This window comes from Anser brachyrhynchus, assembly GCF_964034855.1.
Source record: "Anser brachyrhynchus genome assembly, chromosome: 3".
NCBI classification, from domain to species: Eukaryota; Metazoa; Chordata; class Aves; order Anseriformes; family Anatidae; genus Anser; species Anser brachyrhynchus.
Genome location: NC_137696.1, coordinates 30,013,835 through 30,036,725, shown reverse-complemented (window position 1 = coordinate 30,036,725; position 22,891 = coordinate 30,013,835). Strand labels below are relative to the sequence as shown.

Genomic DNA, 22,891 nt, shown 5'->3' with positions numbered 1-22,891 from the left:
GGAACCATTTTCAACCCCAGCCTCATCCTCCAGGCTTTGAGGACCACGGTGGCCTGAGCCACTTCCAGCAGGGCAGTACTGATTCATTTCCTCCTGACCCCCAGGACAACTATCAAAAGCTGGCATTTTGTTAATCCAGGCGTAATTAATCACCACCAGTGTTTTGATTTTAATTACTCTGTTTCCATAGTCTTTAAGAGCTTTAGGATCTGTGAGGTTTTTATATGTGGTTTTAGAAGATACCAATGCTGATATTTTGCCAGGCCATAAAATCCTTTGCAGCAGTAGTAGTTTTTTAGAGGGCCTAAAGCGTTTTGGATTAAAATCAGGACAAAAATGCAAGGGCCAGACTGAAGAGGTACAGAAGGAGGTTGTCTGACTCTCGGTTGTTTCAGCAACACAGAGCAATAGAAAGGATTAGGAGCAGAGTATTTTGTGCAGAGAAAATGATTTCTTGCAATCTACCAGTTTGCAAAAACATGGCAAAAAAAAAAAAAAAAAAAGACCTGAATCTGTAATTTCTTCCTTTGCCTTTGGTATCAACCAACCCCCAAGGATGCTGGAAGGACAATTGCAGTAGTTTTGTCAGAGATTTGAGTGTCATTATGTGGTACTTTCTATGAGAATACCCAAAACTGCACCCAGGAAAGATGTCAGGTCATTTCACAGCCTCTCATTTGAATAAACAAGACGTTTGAATTGTTTCTCAGAGTCACTAAAAAAAAAAAAAAGGCATGTGAAAATGTCAGAGAATTTCCTCTTTTCCTTTCCCACCCAAATACAAAATCAAATAAAAGCAAACACATGGGACACAAATATAGGAGCAGCCTCCTCTGCACATATTCTCTGTGATACACAAGCTGTTTCCAGATGTACGGATTACAACTCAACCAACTGCTGCTTAAAGATCAGCCTTAGGATATTGATAGAATGCCTCACCAAGTCAGAAACTGCTGTGAAAACTGATGTGCTTGGTGGTCAGGGTCCCCCCTCCTGCAGTGATGCTGCTGGCTGCACCCGTTTGGTGACCTGTTGCCGTCTCTTCACTCCAGCTAGGTGATTTTCAGGCCTCCCAAAGTATGGATTTAAAGTCCCTGGAATGTAATTACACATTAACAATTAAATATGGGATTTTTTCTTTCAGTTTTCAGTCTGAATATTTTTAAACCAACTGTTGCTCTAATGTAGGAAACGTATAACCCTGACAGTAAGAGCAATGAAGGATACTCATGGTAGAAAAAAACACAGCATCAACTCTACAAAATGTGTAAAAACCAACTGCCTGCTAAAGGCAGAGTACTTAAAAACATTTCAGGATTTGCACACAAAAACAGGTCAGGATTTTCATACATCATGTGGATGCACATCTCTCATAACTATTTTTGCTAATTGGACATTTCTGTGTGCAACTGGATGAGACTTTTCAGACATAAATACTCACTCAGTAACACTGATTACATGTGCACTACAGCATCACTGTGCTTGTACAGGGCTCCTGCCCTAGGCTGTTGTTGTTCTTACTGACTTAACACAGTGCTTAATATTTCTGGAATATGCTTCAGTGCTGGTCCCATATTTTTGAGTGATATTGATCTGAACAAGACTCGAATGAGGTTCTTGGGGCTGTACAAGAGGCACTTTGGCATTGCAACAGCCAACCGCACAGTGTACTATCACTTGCAGGGTTTGCATCTCCATGTCATGCACAAGAAGAGGCTGGGTATCCTAGGAACAAGAATTGCCTACAGAATGGGCTCAGGACAACCACTAGGCTGAGAAAAGAGCTGCTTAAAGTCATCAGCGAGAACAGAGAGCAATACAGAGTTAGGTGCCCTGTTTATGGTTAAAAAGAGATGTCTCCGCACTTGGGATTCAGACCCTGAGACACCCCTGAGCAAGTGGCTCCTGTGAAAAATCAGAGATCAAGGCCCTGGACTGTGACTTTATCGTGTCACCTGCAATGCAGGAGACCCGCATACCTAAATCCCTCTGCTGCCTGACCAGAGTCTGTCCCTCGTCCATCTCCTCTTGCTGCAGTGCTCTGCAGGAGAGTAACTACTCACACATGGGATTCCCCCCATCATGGCTACTCAGATTGGGCCCTATATTAAATATTATTACAGAAATTATTCTGTACTGCAGTGTTTTTTATCAGCTGCTGCATAAGAGAATTTGGAATCGGTCCCCGGTCCAACAAAACGTTGAGCAGAAGAGAAGACACAGAGACACGCAGCGCACGCATTTTCAGCAGCTGTGGCAAATCCACGTCTAAGAACACAAAAGGTGGATTTGAAAGACAGTTTGCTGATGTCGGCTTTGGGAAACTAAGTGCACTGACTCATGGACCCAGGGGCAACACGGCACTCCGTGTGAGGCCGGCTGAGCCCTGAGGACGGTTGCAGAGCCAGGCCCTCTCCACGACAAAGAGAGGCAGAGGGATGACAGAGCGAGGCAGCAATGCCGGGTGCTCCCACCTGCACGGGTCTGCACGCATTTGGCTGACAGAGGCTGACGTGCCACAGGGTTTAGGCACCCCTGGGTTAAGGTTCAAAAGGATTTCTGGGGAATTTTCAGACTCTAAAGACCATTAAACAGCTGAATTTGGGGAACTAGTGCTTAAAGATGGGGGTTAATGACTACATCCCTCTATGGAGGTGTTTTTGTCAGAGCATTTTGCAGATGCCTCGTGGGTGTATCCTCAGTCAAATGCAAACTTTGCAGGGTGCTTTTTATGGCAGTCTTTCTCTAAATCATAATAACTACCAGCCAATAAAGTCAACAGTGTTGTTTTGCAAGTAGAAAAGCTGTCTACTTGTTCAGCAAAACACCTCATCTTTCCTTCATAAAATATTCCTTGATGATTTGTTTCTATCTGTCCTGAGATTTTTTTTAATTTATTTTTTAATACTGTTATTAGGGAAAAAGAACTTAAAAAATGTTTTAGTCCTCAAATGCAGGTCAAAGTCTGGAGCCACATTTGAATCTAGCACAGTCATGTTGATCTCAACTGTTTTTCCAGAAACGCTGAGCATTTTGTATTCTTTGAGCACCCCAATGGGCTGAAAATATTCCTGAGAGATTAGTAGGCTCTCAGCTACTGCTCCAATTCACAGAAATTAAACCTTCCATCATCTGGTTTTTATATTTGGAAAATGTCAGCTATACTTCCTATCACGTATATTGTTGCTTCAATGCACTGAGCCTTCTGTGAATTTCAAAACACATAACTCAGCTCTCAAGCATTTCTTTTGTAAATATTGATAATGGTTTCAAGTTCTTTATTAAATAACTTTTTAATGAGTTTGAGGACAAAGAACTATTTTTTCACAGTCTCATGAAGATAAGAATCATAACATATCTTTCTGTACCATGGAACACATGGTTCTCAATACCTCATTGTATAGCATAGGTTTCCTCACTTTAAAAAAGCTTACTTTAAGAGGGAAAAAAAAAAAAATAGGTCCAGAATTATAAGAAAGAAAATCTGACCAGGTCATTCTAAAATGTCTGAAATCACATGCAAATTCTGTGTGACAGCTTTGCAGGTCACTGTGTGCTGCCATTTGGAGCAGCATTGGAAGGTCCCTTTACCCTTTAAATCCACCAGCAAGAACAACTACAAAATGCCACAGTCACTCCTAATGTGGTTCAGTGCATAGACCTCTCTTGCTGAGCATTATTTATTGCTTGCGTTTTCACCAGCAAAGATCCCTGTGCATACACACAGGATCGAAGACAATAAAATATTATGGAGAGGTTCAGCAGGGGAGGTTTCCAGGGAGAGGTTTTTTATCAGTTTACAGGCATGGCCAAAGTACTGCAGGGGAGTTCCTCTTCAGAACAGGCTGTAAACAATTTACATTGGGTAGGTAATAGGAAGTCTTTAGAGTGCCTTGAAAAATATTAACTTATAGGAGTTCTGACCTCTGTCTTCTAGACCTGGTCCAGAGGACTCCAGAGGACTGGTGTTTACTAGTAAGCATTCGGCTTTCTAGGAAACTGCATGCTGTCAGGGAAAGTAAGGTTATTATTTTAATACATTTCAATTAAAAGTTGGACTACGCAGAGGTATCCTAAATCAAATATGCTGTACAACTAATTTTCTTTCAAAAAAAAAAAAATGTTTACCTTTGAACTTAAAAATGTTGCCTTCAGGCATATAATATTCCAGCCAGCTGTAGTTTAAATGCATGGTGCGGGTTCCATAGCTTGCTTCTTCATTCAACACTCAAAACCATTCATGTTTCCTAAGCAGAATTAAAAGCCAGCTAGGAACAGATTACCGGTCCCCTGATATTAGCCATTCTTCTCACACATTCCCTTGAAGACTTTCAGGTCTAGTAATAACATTTTCCTGTGCTGGTCCTATTGACAGCTTGAAACCTTAATGATGATCCATTTGAAATGTAAAATACTTGATCTTGTTTGTACATTTATTCAAGGGAATTTGTATTGAATTATATTGCTGTGACTACAAAGAGAGACAAAGAGACAAACAAGGAATCTTAGGTGATTTTAGAGGGCTGTCTTAGGCCTGGCCCACAGCTGGAGATGTTGTCAAAGTTGTACTTTCCTAGAAGGCTGAGAGACATCTCAGTCTTTCCATTCTCCTTAGTTTCCACCTGGGGAATTCTTGTTCAAATGAAGTACAAATGGCATGCATTGGTACTGTTGGTTTTGTTTGTTTGTTTCTGCAGTTGGGATGGTACCAAAGCCACAGGACATCTATTAAACATGTAACCCAAAGATAAGGGTTGGAAAGGAGCTGTTGTTTACTGGCTAGCAGGTTCTTATTTGCATCTATTATTTTAATAATGCTGAGGCTTGGCTGCAGTGTTTAGGATGTGTTTGGGCACTGCATGCATTCCACAGGTATCTTTTCAGCCATTTCCAGTTAAGGAGTATATATTACTGGTTTGTGAATTAGAAGAACCATTCCAACTTCCATCTTTGTCATTGTGCCAACACATGGGAAATGACCTTGTCCTAAGAGCTGAGCACCTGCAACTCTCGTTAAGATCCTCTTAAAGTCACCCATTGCTTTTCAGAATCCTAAATGGGACTCTTACAATCTACCTGCTTCAAATTCCCTGATGATTTATTGGCTCAGAACACAGATTACTTGTCTTGGTATCGGGGATTTCCTTTCTTTTTAGCAGGAACATAAAAACACAAAGAAAGCCTAAACTCAAGTAATGTGAAAATGTGTTTGATTCCAACCCATACATCCAAAGTTACAGCTAAATGTCTGACTTTAACTTGAAATGTGATGCCTTAACTCTGCATATGATCTTATGCCATATAAAATGTTTGGACGCCTTTGAAAAAATGGAGATATTCTTGGCTTTGGTTCACTCTTATTATGCTTTAATACATTTATATATTGCTCAATAGATCTTTACATTTATCAAGCCTGGGCAGCAAGTTTCAGGACTCATGAAATCTGTGTCATTACTGATTGCAATGGTCATGCACTGTCAGAAGTCTGATGTGCACTTTGCAGATGCTGTGTCTTTAGATGAGAGGATCCTGCACAAAAAAAAAATGCTATAGTCCAAAAGCTTTATCCAAATCTTCCTGAAACCCTTCTGTTCTGTTTTGGTGACATGCAGCACTGAAATTTATTTCGGTGACACTGAGCTGTTCTTGGTGAGCAGTAAAGTACAGGCACCTGCAACTTTGCACTGGCCTGACGTTGCCCTACTTTTGCCCTTTTAAATTCAGACAAAGCAATAAAATTTAATGTACACGTGCATTTACTGAATTAAAATTAATGGTTTCATTTCCAGACTTATTACTGACCATGAGCTTAAATGAAATTAGTTCTCCTAGAAGAAGTCTAAGTACCTGTAGAAGTGAATACTGTTTTTTAGACATAGTAAAAATGTAACAGAGAACAATGAAATTTTTCTGCTCAACATGCTCAATTGCCTTAGTGATCTCAGGCTTTTTTAATAGATCCTGGCCAGAAACAATCTCTAAGCTACATTCAGCTGACACAAGCTTGAACTAAAAGAAAAACATCAGTCTTCTTGAAAGGTTTAGATGTAATCCTTTCTAATGAAGGATATCTTTCCATTGCTCTACATTCCCCTTTAATTCTACCAGAAGTCTTCTGTGAGAATACCTAAGCAACTTTATACATATCTTCTTTTAAAGAAGATTACATGTTCATCAAGCATTTTCAGAAATGTTCTCCTAGGGGTGACTTGTACATTATGAGAGTAAAACTTTAAACCATGTAATTAATTAGTGGTAAGAGCTAGTTGGACGTCAATGGAATTAGAGAGCTTGCAATCAGACCTAATTAATGTACTCATATAGTTTGCAGAGGCTGCAAGCTTATGCTTCCATTCAGCCAGATGCTGTGTGACTCCTGGAAGGAGACAGTCCCTATCCTACAAGCCTGTTAATTAAAAGAAACCCCTTTTCATTCTGCAAAGCTATCTTCAAGCATTTTAAACAGTCCAAAAGCTGATACTATAACCTTTTTACTGATCGCTCTTTAATCAGTCTACTTGAAATGCATGGAATTCCTTCGAGGCTAAAGTGGCATGAGTGTGTTCTCAGGTAAGACTTTAATCATTAGGAAAAAGCATCTGAACTACAAAGTGACTGGAAAACAGTGTCAAATAACCTTAAACCGTAGTTTCACTGAGATCCTATAAACTCGGAAGTCAAAGTTAGTTCCACTGAATGCTCCCTTTGCTTACAGGCCTATTCCAAAGTTGTCAAAGTATTGTTGTTACAACTAGTCATAGTGAGCAGTTAAAGTGTGACTGCATACTTCATATACATAGTTCATCTGTAGACTGTTTATTCCACTTGCAGCAATTTCTAGAGCAGCAATCTTTCCTCAGTTTGCACTCATCATATGTGCTAATAATAGATGAGCAAAGTTGCAAAATGAGTTGTGTATCAATCTCCCCAGAAACATAAAGAATACATAGGCTCTCCCTGTGCATCTTCTGTCTAACATGTCGATAGACATACAAGCAGACTACATCCTTAGCAATCAACATCTAGCAGCCTTAGCAAGTTTAGCAAACAACATCTGGAAAGTTGGCTCGGGATATGGATTACAGCTTTTTTGTTTTTTCACAAGGTGTGCAATTGTCCTAGACAAATAAAGCCCTTAAGCCCCATAAGGAGCTCTAGAGTATGCAATTACTTTAAAGGACAATTTAAAGGACACTGAAAGCCTCACAAAGTTTTACAGCCTGTATGGCAAAATCTTCTGGCTCTTAACTGCCAAACTCAAACAAATGATAACTGTTTGTCTCTTGGGAAAAAAAAATATCCTGATGAATGTTCCTAATCCTACATATAGTTCAGCACTTGCAGATCTCTGGATAGAAGAGTAGAGGTATTTTTCTGTACTTCCTTCCATTAGTTACCTGTCAGAGGAAAAAGAGTGGTACAGCTAACCTATTTTCCCTCTTATTTTCTCCCTGAATATAAGCTCCACAGTGGTGCTGGAAAACAGAAGTGTCTCTATTTTGTAACACTACAATGAACTGAAGGACATGTTCCTGAACCTAATCACCACATACGTGTAAGAAAGGCAGCATTTTAGCTAGGACCCAGAGGAAAGAAGCCCACAGTTATTTTATAAGCTGTTTTTGTGTGGAAAAGATTCAAAAACAATGCTGCTGAGCAGCTAATGCCTTATTTACTTTCCTGTTTTTGTTTTAACCCAGACTGTCTTACGTAAAAGAAGACTCCAACACACTCATCCAGCATTTCTTGCCTGAGGCAATGAACCTAGCAATTTCATCTATCAGTTATACCAAACCACAGCACACTTTTCTAAGCTTAGCTTGTTATTGTCTTTCGGGCTGCAGAATAACCCAGGGCAATGGAACAGTTACTGGCTCTATAAATGTTTTCAGACACTGAAGCTAGTAATATGCAACCTTATTTGAATTAAATTACCTCTTTAAGAGAGTCTGAAACCGGATGACTTCATATAATTCATTATGTTTAAGAAGGTGGTTTAGTGTGGCAAGTTAAAACCCATTAAATTGCTCTGTAGTTTTCTTGGCTGTGGTTGTTTTTCTTAAGTGAAAGTAATTAAACATAAATATTTACTAATATCCCAGGCTGTGAAACTCTATAGCCAGTAACAAGAACAAGGAGAACTGACCCAGCATTGGCTTCCTACATTAATATCCCACGCTGGCTGAAACTTTCCTGCTGACTTTTCAACAAATAGGGCCAGCTGATGTGGATTCCTCTGATGGGGAATTCAGAAGCTGGGCAGTTAAATTTACTTAAACGAGGGGAGGAAACCACTACTCGGATGCAATTTATAGATAGATAGATACATATACAGGATTAATGCAATGGGCTGTAAGACACCACAAGTAAATTAGCTTTTTCCCCATTGATCCTGTGTAAAGACCCGCTCCCAAAATCTGTTGATGTCAATGGAAAAAGTCCCACTGAGTTGCATGGGCTCTTCATCACAGCCTCACTGTAAGTGAGCCCAGCCACAGAAGCAACATTGCTTTCTCCTGCCCTGGCCACCCAATCTCACTATTGCTAAACCATCTGCCTCCAACCAGCACAAGTGATGGTGTAGCCACACAAGGAACCAGACCATAGAACCAATACCAGCAAATAGTGGCCAGAGATGGTGCTGCCAGGTTAACCGAAGGTTTCTGCTGCTATAAAACAAAAATTTCCCCTAGCTAAGCTACTGGTAAGCTGGTGGTATAGCAGACACTGGCAAAGGCAGCAAACCACATCGGTCTAAATAGTATAAATATGCAAACAGGTATGTTTTTGATGGGCCTGCCAGGATGCCAAAAAATGGTGCAGACAGGCCCGAAGCGCCCAGTAAGTGTCTCGGCTGAGGCTGGTCCAGATGTGATTTTCAGAAACAGGTATATAGGACTTAGCCTTGCAATAGTACTCTGTATTTTCTCTTTGCACTCCGTTGGAAACCAAGCAGCCTCTTGTAACTATTCATGACTCAAAGTTCGCAGAATTAAATTATTTAGATGCCGTGGTACCTCACTGAGTTGATTTATGGACAGATTTTACCATTAGTATGCATACCAGGTCTGTTTCATGCTTATAACAAGACTTTTCTTCCCCAGCATCTGATGAAAGGACTGATAAAAGACCTAAGCTCTCCAGTGTTGCCAGAAAAATGCAAACCTGCTAGGTGTGAGGAAAGTATCAATGGTGGGCCAGGGGCACTACTCCCAGAGTGAGACACCATGCACTGTGAAAAAGAGCAACAAACCCTTAAAACAGATGGCCCAACGTGACTAGGGATGGATATATGCCTGATCCTAACTGGGGTCATATATGGGGGAACAAGGGGCATGCAGGGCTGGGTGGCTCGTGCTGGCCACGTGCAGGAGGGCGCCTCAGGCCTGAGGGTGGGTGCTGAGCTCCATCTTCCCCCATAAACCATGCCCTGCCTGTGGAGGAAAGGCAGCACGAGCAGCAAAGCTGCAGTCCTCCCCCCACCGGCCCCTTCACAGAGGCACTGCAAAGGTCCACGTCAACCCTGGCCCAGCATTTCTTTGCATCTCCTGCCAAGCGGGGTGCCAGTTCATGTAAAGTATGCTGCTGAGACACATGGTGTGTTTCAGCCATCGTTAATTCCAAAACCTTTTGCCAAGAAAGAGCTTGTTAAAAGCTGCTTTAGTCAGAAAGATGAAATGCTAAGCTGCCTGCCTTTGCAAGACAATAGCTCATGTGAGAGGCCTGCATTACTGAAATGCAGACATTTTCCTTTGGAATAAGCTGGCTGGATCATTTCAGTCTTTTGGGGGTCTAAAGCGCAAAGGAACTGCCAAAACGATTAAAACCTGAGTTATATACGTGGCTGGGAAGCAATCTGTGTGTTCTGCTGGAGCAGATCAACTCGCATGTGCTCCCAGCCCTGCCCGGATGGCCGCCAGGCCTCGCATCAGGCCCTCACAGCTGCTCAGCCCCCAGCAGCCATGCTCAACTTGTCTCAGGCAACACTGGGGCAAGGGGCTAACTTTTCTGCCAATTAATATTGATAGCAAATAAAACATCTGACATTTGCTGACTCTGTTGGGTTATAAGAAAAAAGTTAAAGCTGCATTTATTGAATGAGCAGGCCCTTTGCTAATTTATAAATTAGTCAGTCAGCAACCTTCAGCCATACTACCCCAGACTGGATTTGTCAGATTTTTATCATCAATTCAGTAGAATTTGATCAAATTAATATCTGGAAGTCCAATTGCCAACAAAAATTCAGGTCTGAAAGTGGTAATTCAGTAGATGGCATGTTTCTATCTCAATTAATACTAAGCAAATGAATACCCAGAGTCAGGCTTAGTTTTTTTATTTGAACTCTGGAGGCAGCCTTCCAGAATCTGACAATGTAGTCATCTACATTGAGTATGCAGAGGGCCCCTGGCACGTGAGATGCTTCACTTAGGACTATACTTAAATCTTAACCATTCCTTTTCATACAGGATAAAGATACAGGTAGAATAACCTCTGGCCAGCTCCCAGACCCATGGAGCAAGCCTGCAGCTGCCCTAAAGCCTTCAGCAAGTGTCAGGACAGAGAAGACTTGCATTGAGCTGAGCCCCTCAAAGAAGTCTCTGTAAAAAGCATGGCATAGCTGAATCACCTTGCAGGGCCACCTGCAAGCATAGCTGCCACCTTGTTGAGGAAACTGATATCAGGGGGCCCATCCATGTCCCATTTAAAGCACTATGGTATTTCTGGACAGAACAAAGACAAAAGTCTCTTCAATGTCTGAGAAGACTTCCTTGCACTAATGTACCAGGCAAATATGGTTCCTAATGCTGTAGAGAGAAGCTGCTTGTTTTGCTCATATTATCATCCAAAAGCTCTAGCAAACTCTTGCTAGATGTTGTAGCAGTTCTGATGACAGCAAATGATTTCTATACTTTCAGGGATTCTTCTACTTGTTTATCCTTTTCTTGTGTTTTACTTGCTCTGAGTGTTTTGGTTCCCAATGTATTTCAGCTAAGCAAAGCAGTGAGAAAGATAGGGAGGATACACATTTATTTCCATTGCACTTAATTAGGAGTTTCCCCACAACCTGTGTGGCAAGTAACAGGCTTAGTCTTATTTGTACAGTAACGCTTGATTTACTTGTTACTCCCCTTCTGCCTTTCTCTTACCATGGTGGCACATTATTGTTTCAAACCACTGATCTTTGCTGTGGTCTGGTTTCCCACAAATTGCATTGCTGGGATGTTTACTTCCTGGATTTAATTCTAATTTAGCTACTACACTAATCCTTAAATAAATCTTTTTCAGTTCAACTCTTTCCCTTAACCCTATACACCAATGTTTACTCTGATTTAAATAGGCAGGATATTAGATTAAAGTTAATTGAGGGAGTCAACACGCTAGTCCAGTTCCTACAGGTTTACACGCCTGAAGAAAATATTAAGAGCAACCATATAGATTAGCTTTTCTCATAGGATGAGGGAGAATAAGTTTGGAGAGTGTCTTACTATTAGGTTTTAGAAATCCAAGTAACTTGTATCACATGTTTCTCAAATCATCAAACCTAGGATAATATAAGACAGCACATGCAACTAAGCTGAATTGTCACTTTTTTTTTCCACATTTCAAGGCTGACAGTTCAGGAAAGCATTTTGAGTAAAGCCTGAGGAACTACAAGTTTCTGTGAGAGCAAATGACAGCAAATTATCAAAAAAACAACAATCCATATAGTATTTTGAAACAGTACAACTAAAATGGGGAGGGAGGGGAAAAAGAGGAAAAGAAAAAAATTGAATGACGTGCATCAAATATTATATTTTCTTAAAGATGCAAAACTGAATTTTAAAACAGTTCATCTAGTATTTCAGTTTCCAACTTACAAAATATTTATACCAATATTTGTTGGTGCCAGTTTTTACCCATAATGATATGCAAGTATAATCTAAAGTATATAAATATCTAAAAGCTAGAACAATAACATCTAAGTGATTAAAATATTATCATAGTTAATACAGACAAATAAATAACTAAAATCCAAAGCCCACTATCCCAAACTTTTAAAATTCTATCCATAGCTTTTTAGCTTTTTTTTTTTTGTTGGGGGGGGGGGGTGGAGGGTGTCTAAAGATAAGTTTACTCATCTTTTGGCTGTGCTACAAGCTCTAGTTATTTTCTGTCATTGTGAGGGAATGAAAAGCTGTAATGGTAACATTTTTGCTAGTTATTTTTTGTGATTTAACATTGGCTCTGAGATAGCTACTTCAAGTAATAACTTCCCTGTGTTCTGTATTGCACAGGCATATAAGAAAATGACCAGGTATCACTGCAGCTGTGTATTTTGTTTCTAGCTATACAAGATTTATCAAAATGTGTAGAAATTGAGAGGCTGCAGAGCTACACATAAAATATAGTCGATTCTACTCTATAAATAAACATGGAAGAAATTTCTCCTTTTGAAAAATCAAAATTTACTTTTGACTACTACAGCATGGAGTAGTTCTGGGTTCCTAGAGCTGAAAGCCACACAGAGTTACACTGCTCTCCTTTTAAATTCCAGATGTCTACCTTTCTTTCATGATCTCTCATAGCAAGCTGGGTGCTGACTTACACCCATTAATAACAAGATCCAGGGTGAAAATCAGCTTCGAAGGGCAGCAAAACTGTTCTGAACTCCTTGTATCAATTGCTTGTCCATAGCCCATGCATAGATTTATGCAATAAATTCAGTCACTGTACTGTGCTGAATTCTGTTAAACTCCCAGTGCTCTGGGGCAGAAGTTGTAGCTTTTCCCTGCCAGGTAGGTGTTTACGAGCCTGGTAGCACCAGAAGCGTTTCTGGAGCCCACAAACATAATTTAGCTGCAGTAATGTGAAATTACTGAGTCTGTCTCGTGCCGACATGTGTTACATGCAATTGTAAAAAGGAAAAAAGTTTAACAGCTTAGCCACAAAGGAATGTTTATATCTGATTACGCTAACTGCTAATTTAATGGTAGTTAATCAGTGGCATGTAATACAAGCCAAGCAGCCCAATGGATTTATTGATGAACGGCTTTTAAAGTCGTTAGAAAACTGGTGCATTTGTTACATTAAACAAGCAAGTAAAGAGCCCAATGAAACAGTACTATGTTTGCTAAGGGCAAATTTCTGCTTCAGTTACTATGGTTCAAATCCCAGGTTACTCCAAACTCACATTGAACCAAAAGGCCAGCATATGAGCTGCAGGCCCAATCCTGCACAACACAGAAGAAATTCCTTGAGGGTGATATCAGGAGGTGCCACCTCACTGGGACACACTCTGAATTTTCAGGCAAAACCAGGAACCATCCTGGAACCTGTGTTTTGCTCTTTACCTAAATTCAGCCATTTAGAGGAGAGAAGAGGAAAAAAAAACACCATACTGGGACTACAACTTGAGGTTTAAATACTGGAGTGGGATTTTTATTCTGTCTGGTATAGGTGTGTCTGCGCCCTTGCACACCAGCTACAGGTCTATAAGCTGCAAGGAGCATGTTTCCTTGCCCCTGAAGTCAGCAGGCACTGAGAAATGGATGCAGCACTAGCAGCTGCACAAAAACATCGTCTCACAATGTGTGAGACTGTGTACACATGGGTTGAGGGGGGCCGATTTAGGGGAAAGGAAAAGAAAGGTACGGCCGCCTTATCCCCTCTGGCAAGCATTCATTTGCCTGGATGCACACCTCACCTCCCCAAATCTGACCCACACAGCTGCCACTACCACACAGCTTGTTTTTCTTAGAATGAAATATGAGCGAAGAGAGTCAGCAAAGCAGAGCTGGAAGCAGATCCCCGCAGAGTGCATCCATGCCTGAGATTAAAAAACTGAGCAAAAGCTTTTAAAGAAGATCAGGCTGAACCTCCTCACTCACAGGGGCTTCTCTGAGTGGCTGCTGCTCTCTGCTCCCCCCAGAGCACTGCAGCATCCTGCCTCAGCCTCCTGACCCTTAGGCCAGCTGTAATCATTGGGAGTTTTTACTCCTGACTTGGCTGGGAAGAGGCCAGCTGCCAAGTGAGAGGCATCTGTAAAGGAGTAAAAAGTTTAAAATTATGTCAGTTATTTATTAATGTGAGACAGTTTACTGAATGCTGCCAAAATTTAAGAGCTTCTGTTTCTCTGAGAGCTTCAGTTCCTTCTTGTGTAACTGTCAGGAGCGCGTCCAACATTGCCTATTTCATGAATAACTTTTATAATTTAACTGGTAGATTTCAAAGGCAGGCAAAGAAAAAAATTACTACATTTGGGCAGACCTGGCAAATGAGGTGCCTCATGACCCAGTGTTGTAACTCTGGGGTATTCAAGTAAGGTTCAAGTGAAACATAAAACCCAGCCAAAACTTTGATACCATATTAAATTCACCCCAATGATATTATTGCAGGGAAAACAGACTAACTAGTATGGCAGTAATTTCTTGTTCAGAATTAAGTGTGAGCCAACCCTTAGAGGAGGCAGTTCATTAAACCACCTCTCAGCTTGATGGCAAGCATGGGGAGCCCCAGTAGGCCTCCAGTTCCTGATGAAAATAGTATCAGCTATGCTAAACCAGTTGCTCTATTAATAAAATCTGTCATTAACATTATGATTCATTTGATCCTGCATGACACAGGTATAGAAATGCACATCTGGAAGCAACAAACAAGATACAGGAGGCAAAGGGGAATTAAGTCTTCCAGGCATGGGAACATTGCCATACAGTTTCCAAGTGGCCCTCTCCTGGTGGCAGGGTTGGGCACAAGAAGTAGTCCATTTCTGTGTTGAATTGAAAAAAAAAAAACACCACACCCACAGGAGATACCTATTCTCTTCACCAGCCCTTAAGAAGACATAGGTGACTAGGCTCCAGCTAGCTTAGCTGACAAGCAGTAGGGGCAATAATCCTTTTTTGGGTGGGTATTGCTTAACCCCATGTCCTTTCCCTCTGCACTCCTTCCTAGGGCCACAGCCAGGAAAGCACAGGCAGCTGAGGCCCAGAACTGAAAGAAAGTCAAAATTCATTTGGAATTAAAAGTCAAACACATACAGAACTGATGAGGTGAGTGAAAGATATATAGAACTGAAGATTTAAGTATCAAGACTGCATTTTCCAGAAACAGTAAGAGATTTCTGATTTCCCAGAATCACTTAGAAGAGAAACACTCAAGCATAGGCATCTCTCCATTTAGCTAGGGATCTGAAGCCAGCTACACTCTGAGTTAAACACACTGCAAATCTGTATTTGCAGCTGAAATAGACTAGTTAAGTGCTTACCAACATGTCCTTTGCATCCCCTGTAGATGGAGACAAACATCAGCTTGGACTGCACCCTTTCTCTTCCACCCTTCCCCATCATTTACCATTCACGATGTGCCAGGCTAATTCCCCATGCTGTGTATTTTTGAACATACCATTAAAAAGTTATGGTGCTGGTCATTTCTCAGGCAAGAGGGAATACTCCACACATAGGAGGGTTTGTTGCTTGTTTATTTCCAGAGCTGAGTTTTTATTTCTTTCCAGCTCTGCACATATAAAAGATCAGCAGTGGTAGACACAGACCATGCTGTGGAATTTGTTGCTGGTCTGGTATAAACAGCCCGTCCTGTGTATTGACCTAATGTAAACAGCCAGTAGCCTGTATAAACAACCAGCAGTTGAGCTCAGGCTAAACGAAGCCCCAAAGTATGTTTGGGCAGCAAGAAATCAAACATCAATACATGTATTTCCATCTTGTAAACTGTTGTTTCTTGGCTTGCCAGAGAACTTTTTGCAAATTTCTTGGAAGTCTGCGTGTCAAGTAGTTTGCAGTTTCCCTAAAGGGTAGGGCGCCAGGGGGACATTACCAGTGTCTCACAGCCTTGTTGTGCACTCAGCTGAGCATCTCCCAAAATTAGGCTGCTGGAAGGAGAAGGAGCCCAGAGGCAGGGGCTGAAGGAGCCTTGGTAAGGGAGGATGGCACAGGTTCAGCCCCAACATCCTAAAGAGGGTTCTGTGAGTTTCAGGTCTTCCCACTGGAAAAATAAATAAATAAATGACTGATTTTCCAGAAAGCATTTACATTTATTATTATCCATAGAGTCATCATCTTTAAAGAACTGGACTGTTCTGAGAAGTTGTCTAATTTGTTAGAAGACTAACAAATAGCCTTAGGGTCTAACAAATAGGGGTAGGAGTCTGAGAAAACAGCAGTCTCTGAAACGCATTTTTTCCTCCTTTTGTGAGAGGGGCAGCTCTCAATTTCAAAATCCCCATCATTCTTAAATAAATTTATTAAACAGCCTTTAAAAATTCAGTTCATAGGTCAAGATTAATCTTTACTGCAGATTTGACTACTTAGCTATTTCTGTCTTACTCACAGGCAAATTCTGAACTGAGCTGGAATTAAATGGAAATGGTGAAAGAGGTGAGAGGTGCAAAGGGCAGAGCTCTAGAAAAGAGGACTAGAAGGAAGACCCTCACATAGCTATACTTAGTAACACTAGGGAAGAAAATAAATAGTTATTTTGGGTGGCTGAGAGAAACTACAGAAAGAAAAACCTTTTATCTTGAGATACTCCATCTGACTTCAGCCCACCTTGGCAGATAGCTGTTTGCTCTCTAGGAGAAAGGAACCAGATGGTTCTCATATTTCTAATGGCTGCATATCTATATGACAAACACCATCACGAGGTTAGCAGTAACTGCTGGAAGTTCCATCGGTGTGTGTGGGGGCAAATGATTAAAAGAATGAGTATTTCCCTCTTCCCCTCCCCCTTTTTCCCCATTTTCTTCTCTTCTCTTTGTTTTTTCTTTTTTCCACCAAGGCAGGCTGGGATGGGAAACACCCTCCCAACAGGGGCTGGGCATCAAACACACAGGCTGCATCTTTCCCCTGGCAGAGTGGATGGAAGACTCCAGTCTGGCGTCATTTTAGCACTTTTCACTACCATCGAATTCATCGCAAGGATGCAGGGATGGTCCACAGACAAGCAGTCTAGTGTAACTATGCCTCTTGCAAGACTCTTGAGTTTTCACAGACATAAGAGTGAAAATCTTGCAGATTTCAGCCTGAGGTGAACCCTACTGGGGCATAATGCATTATGTTTCTGTACTGCTGAACCATGTAATGAATCCCAGGGTCAGTGCTAATGCAAAACTAGTGGTGATGTGCTAAATGGTTTAACTGCTCATAAAATGGTGGCTAACCACCTGTCCAGTTATTATCGGGCAGAGGAAATTTAGCTGTAGTAATAAAAGCATACTATATTGAATTACAGCTTTGCTTAAAAGTGGCTAGCTATACTAAACAAAAGAAGAAAGTTAAAATAGTTAATTAAAATAACTATGTTAGAAATAAAGACTCAGAGAAAGTAGACTGAAGTCTTCCCCTTGTTATCCTGAAGGGGACAGGTTCTCATTCAAGAGAGGGTGTCCACAATAAAAGTGATACTTCGCACTATTTTAAAGCTACCTTGAACTCTGCTTAACTATTCATAGGAGGAGATTGGAGTAAGTGGAGTGAATGTTAAGAATTCAGTTACCCTCAGGACTGTCCAGACAGCTGCACACTTCAACCTTACTTGGGGTAGTAACTGTATTTTCATTCCACAAAAATAAATAAATAAATAAATAATGCAAAACACACAAGATTTTGCCTTATATTGCTGTGCAATCTGAAAGGAGTGCTCTGGTGGCTTTCAGAAGTGTAAACCCATGACCATCCCACTTTAGTTACATTTTCTTAAAACGATAAGAGAATGTACTGTTAAAATAAGCTTACTAGAATGTTAAACAATTGGGAGGGGAGGGGGGAGAGGAGAAAGAAGGATGTCTTAACAAATATGAAGCCTCACAGGAAGGATAGTTACTGCCACAGTAAGTCTCAGAACTAATAAAGTAAATTTGAATCTTTAGGACAGAATGAAAATTAAGGTGTCCACCATACGTAGTACTAATGTTTCTTTCTAGCACTTCCTATACCAGCACCCAGTAAGTACATTCCCCTAGGTATACAAAAGAGAAAGCTGCATTTGTTTATGAGACTCTGATTTCCTGGATCACTTCAGATACACTAAGTTACTTTTGTGTTGTAAGAAGCATCAGATACTGAACTGCAAGGTCATTAATAGAAATTCACTTAATTTCATTGCTCAACACTTCACCCTAGTGTTTCTTAAACCACAGGTCAGGATCCCCAACAGACTCAAACATACCCACAAAGCTTCAGAAACATCTTACAGTTCATGTAGCATTACACTTTTGTACAAATACTAGCTATCATTAGGATCATTTATTATCATAAAATTTAAAAAAGGAAAAAAAATATTTGAACTCTTACTGCCAGCAGCTCAGTTCCTCAAGGTCAGAGGAGCAAAATACCAGCTGCAGATACTTCTGTAAATACCTACACTAACCAAGAAGCAACCACACTGCTCTAACTGCTAGCAAAGTCTAGCCCTTCAAGGCCAGTGCAGTGAGTATATAAATGCAGATCTATTAATTACAGCTGCTTCCTGTTTCCTCTACATGAAAAGATATCTAAAAATAGCAAGCTCCCAGCAGGCTAATAATAAGGGTCACCTGAGAAGAGATACACTCCAAATAGGTCACGTTTGCAAAAAAATTAAAAAACATCAGCAACAACAAAACTATCAACAAAATCTGAATCTGAAAACCTGCATGCTTTTTCTAGTCAGACTACTAAAATAATATATATTTTGTAGTATTAAATAGTCCTTCAAGGATTTCTTTGCCAAAGATTAGAAATCTCAACCAGGTCACACACCCATACCCACACCATTCTTGAGCACGATGCAAGAAAATGACATTTCACTCTTCTCTTTCTATGGGGCACTGTGGCCAGTGTCACCTCTATGCCTGTGTTGTCCTCCCTTACAGGACAAAGCACTGTTCTCTGCACCTGTGGTAGGGTTGAGCCGCTCCAGTGCCAGCCAGGTCAGGATCTTGGGCACCAACCTCTCTGACCAGTCTGGTACCACAAGTAATTACCCCTAAGTATAGCAGAAGTGCTATAAACTGCTTTTATTGGAGCAAAATATCACAGTGGCAGGGGCAGGAGTTTGACCCCAGATGTCTTAGCAGCACAGGCATGGCCATCTGGGTCCCTGACCATGGGAATAAGCTAGCACAAGCAAGAAATTACCATGTGTAAAGATAATGTTGAAATTTGCTGCTTCTAAGTTGGTGGGGTCTGTGGGTTACTAAATTACAACGCTCACCTCAAGGTCAGTAATTTGGCATTACCAGAGGTGCCAAAGCTTCTTTCAAGCTGAGCTGCTGGCTGTGATGGTGGTAGCTGTCCTCGGGATCTGACCACTCACACACCGTCATACCCGTCCTCATTAATACCCACTGTTTTCATAAATTCAGAAACTAAAAATATTGCAATGGTTAAGGAATACTTCCCATCAGCAACATAGGGGGTTTGAAGGTCTCCTTCTCCATTTTAGGAATCAGTGTTGTGTTACCATGATTCCGACAGCTTTAGAGTGATGGACATACAACAAAATATAATTTAGAAGGAGAAGCTAAGTGGTGTGAGACCAGGAATAACTGAAATTGAAGTTCCAGTTTCACTAGAAAAGCAAAACTTTTATAATTAAACTCCTTTCAGTATGATGGATGTTTTTGATTTGCATAGACAGCTCTATGAGCGTACATCTGGGTAATACCAAACTACTGTCCAGAAAACATGTCAGATGCTTTAGATTAGGGATTATATTTTTAGTCTTTCCTTAGGTCCCTTGTTATACATATCATTTCGCAGCAGTTGATTTGCCAGTTGCCATAAAACCTGTTTAAATATTCTGCGTGTCTAACAATATCACCGAAGGAAAGCTGAGCACTGAAAACCACACTGGCCCAGCATGACCTTTTTCCTCTGGAGAGCCAGCAAATGCAGCTCTCATGGTAGCAGCACCTTGCCCTGCTGTGGACTTTACAGAACTGTTGTACCTCTAACAGTTCCGATGGTTCAGATCTGGTCGTGTATGCATCATTTCAGAGGTTTAAATGACAGATCCAAATCTCGAAACTCTATACTGAACATGATGCTTATCATATGGCAAAGGAGTAGAGACTATGTTTATTATTAATAGTAGCCCATATAAATACAAGTCAAGTACAGTCAGAGATGCTGCTCCCCACCCAGCATTTCTGTAGATTACATTTGCCTGCTGCTTTTTCCATTACCATTATTCATAGCCCTCCGTTTTGTTCAGCTATGAATGATGGACAGAAATGGACAATGCACGACAGTTTGGAGTGTGGATTTTAAAACACGTGGGAAGAATAGAAATGATATATGTATGGACACTCTCTCAGAGGGTCTCAGCTCTAACACCACAAAAGAGGGACTCCAAGCAGTGAATTCTTTCTGGCAAGGAGGCTGAGGGAAGCAGAAATTAGAGTTATACTCTTAGAGACTCGGCAGATTTTCACTTGGCAGACACATGGGGCATTAATGCAAGTCTGGCCAATGTTATCTGCCTAGCTGTGTCTTCCACCTTCACTGCAAGGAAATAAAGATATATTTTGACCCAAAGATATATATGCACATGTCTTTATACATACACATACATACAATTAACCCATTGTTTTCCTGATGGATAAAATACTGGTTTTCAAGACTAAGCTTGACCCCTTTTACTGGGCACTCTACTTCATCCTTTCAGGAGCCCACAGTTTCCTCTGAAATATTTTTTCTTCAAAGGACATCACCTGAATTTATACATATTTATGTCTCTAAATATGTGTGTCTCATTTTTTTCTCTCTACATATATATGTATATATATATATACACCCACATACATTTAAATGGTCTTAAGTACTTATTGTTAGCTCTTTAGTTTATATGCACCACCAGCACAAGCAGTGGAAATGAATTCTCAGTATCTCATGAAGATCAGACCTTTAAGTATGTAGCTACAAATCCAATTCACCTTACTGAATTTTATTTTTATAGGACTCTTATCACCTAATGATGATATATCTGAATAGATATAATGCTTTGAGATAATAAGGCTAAGCTACCACAGTGAGGAATGCATCTAGATGGGCAGAAGAAATAGAATGGGTTTAATGTTGTTTTAAAGCTAATGGAAGACAGGAAAATGTACATCAGTAGCTTCCAAAATAGTTGTAAAAACTTCCAGGTTCAAAAAAAAGATGTTCTTGCTTAGTGGCCTGTCTCCTTTCAGCCTTTCTGTGTGTAAATGTTATTGTTGTGTGTGTCTTCATTAGTCTCTTTTGAGAATAACCTTTAAGCTGTCAGTGTGTTTATATGATATTAATACAGTATGCCTAAAACATTTGATATTCTGTTACTTATAGGAATGGTCGTTCTGATGGGTAAACATTTTAGGCAAAACACATAAACTGGATTTTGTTGAGCTAGCAAGACGCATCCAAAAAAGAGGATGCTTTGAGAGACAAGCTCAATGAAGATTTCGAACCTTAAAATTCCTTTTATTTGTAGCCTGTGATTTGATTACACCATTGGATACCAATTATTCCAGAAACTAACGAGCTGTGTAATTTCCCATAAAAGAACAATCTCACGTAAAATACGTCAGTAAAGGAAACACTATAATTTGGGGGAATGTGCTGTGTTTGTTTTGCTGTTGTTTCATGAAATAAACAAAAGGAAATAATTTCAAAGCACTATTTTGAAATTACGTATAATTAATAATTAACTATGCAAAGCCTCTCAGCATGAGATAGACTCTCTAAGGAATGGTAGCATGAGGAGGAAAAATCCTCTCAGTTAAACAGAGAGGGAATTACATCCAGCAAATGCTGTGGCCCAGACTCCAAGGACTCTCCCAGGAAGAGTGGGATGCCGTGTAAAAATGCTTTCTGTCTTCTCCCATGACCTTTTAGGCAGCAGGTCTCCAACAGCTGCAGTTCCTTCCTTTCTCTGAAAAGGAGCTACCATCTTCTCTACATGACAAACCCACACTGGAATCCATCTGTTTGCTACAAGACATGCTTTTGCTGTGCCCAAGGTGAAATAAAGTACACCTGGGACTACTTTTCTCCAAAATTCCTCCCACCGTGGGCAGCTGTGCACCTGCTGCCTGGCACTGTTGCAGATGTACCCTGAAAGGTGACTGCACCCCAGTCCACCAGCGCTGGAAACAGATCACTCAGCATTGGTTCAGAATACCTTACCATGTATCTGGACATTTTTAAGGTAGTAAATTACATCCATAATTGCTGTAGAGAAAAATCACCAGCTTTCTTCTCTGGATAACTTATGGGAAGGGGGTTGAGCCAAAGATGCTTGGATGAACAGAATGCCCGGAGTACACAGAAGATAATTTTTCCCATTCAAGTGGCACAGACCAAAATATTCTCTCAAGCACCTCATTATTCCTATTAAGGCAACATTTTGATTTGAAACATCTGCGGGTTCTTGAGGCCTGAGTGAACCTGACATTCTCAACCTTTGGCAACTGTATTACGCATGGCATGTATTTCTGCATACGTGTGCCTTAAGGGAAACATAGGGAAGGATTGGAATCACTCTCCAAACTGCTTCTGAATGTAGGGTAGCAGCAATATTCCAGTCCATGGTCCACAGCAAGTTTGAGGAACACAAGCTATACCTCCAAAAGGATAGCCGTAGAAATCCTTCCTGCCTTTTCACCCAAAACAGGCTACTACCCTTCCTTTACCACTGCGAGATGACAGATCCAGGCTGAAGCCCATCTGGCTGCTGCAAAAAAAAACCACAGATTCCTGCATTTCTTTCCCAATTATAGCAGGTATCTAATATTATCCTCCTTTTCCAAGATAACAAAGATTTTAGCTGCAAGCAGGAAAAAAAGAACAGGGAAAAAAACTTCTTTCTTACACAGTTATAATTTAAAGCCCTGCAAAATGCAGGCGTTTCTGAATAACTAACTAGACTTGTCTCT

At 40.7% G+C, this 22,891-nt stretch overlaps 1 protein-coding gene across 5 annotated transcripts in view; it reads right to left on the bottom strand.

The window, feature by feature from the left end:
- Positions 1-22,891, bottom strand: part of LOC308192121 (uncharacterized protein) — a gene marked incomplete at its 5' end in the record, with an annotated part of 233,436 nt that overhangs the window by 5,896 nt on the left and 204,649 nt on the right. For 4 of the 5 annotated variants that reach the window (XM_080585352.1, XM_080585353.1, XM_080585354.1 and 1 more), the window contains one exon: positions 940-1,094. In XM_080585352.1, coding sequence (XP_080441478.1) covers positions 979-1,094 — 116 coding nt within the window. In that variant the 3' untranslated portion in view covers positions 940-978. Of the gene's footprint in view, positions 1-939; positions 1,095-15,813; positions 15,982-18,287; positions 22,690-22,891 lie in introns of all 5 variants that reach the window. The other variant, XM_080585356.1, reaches the window with a different exon arrangement.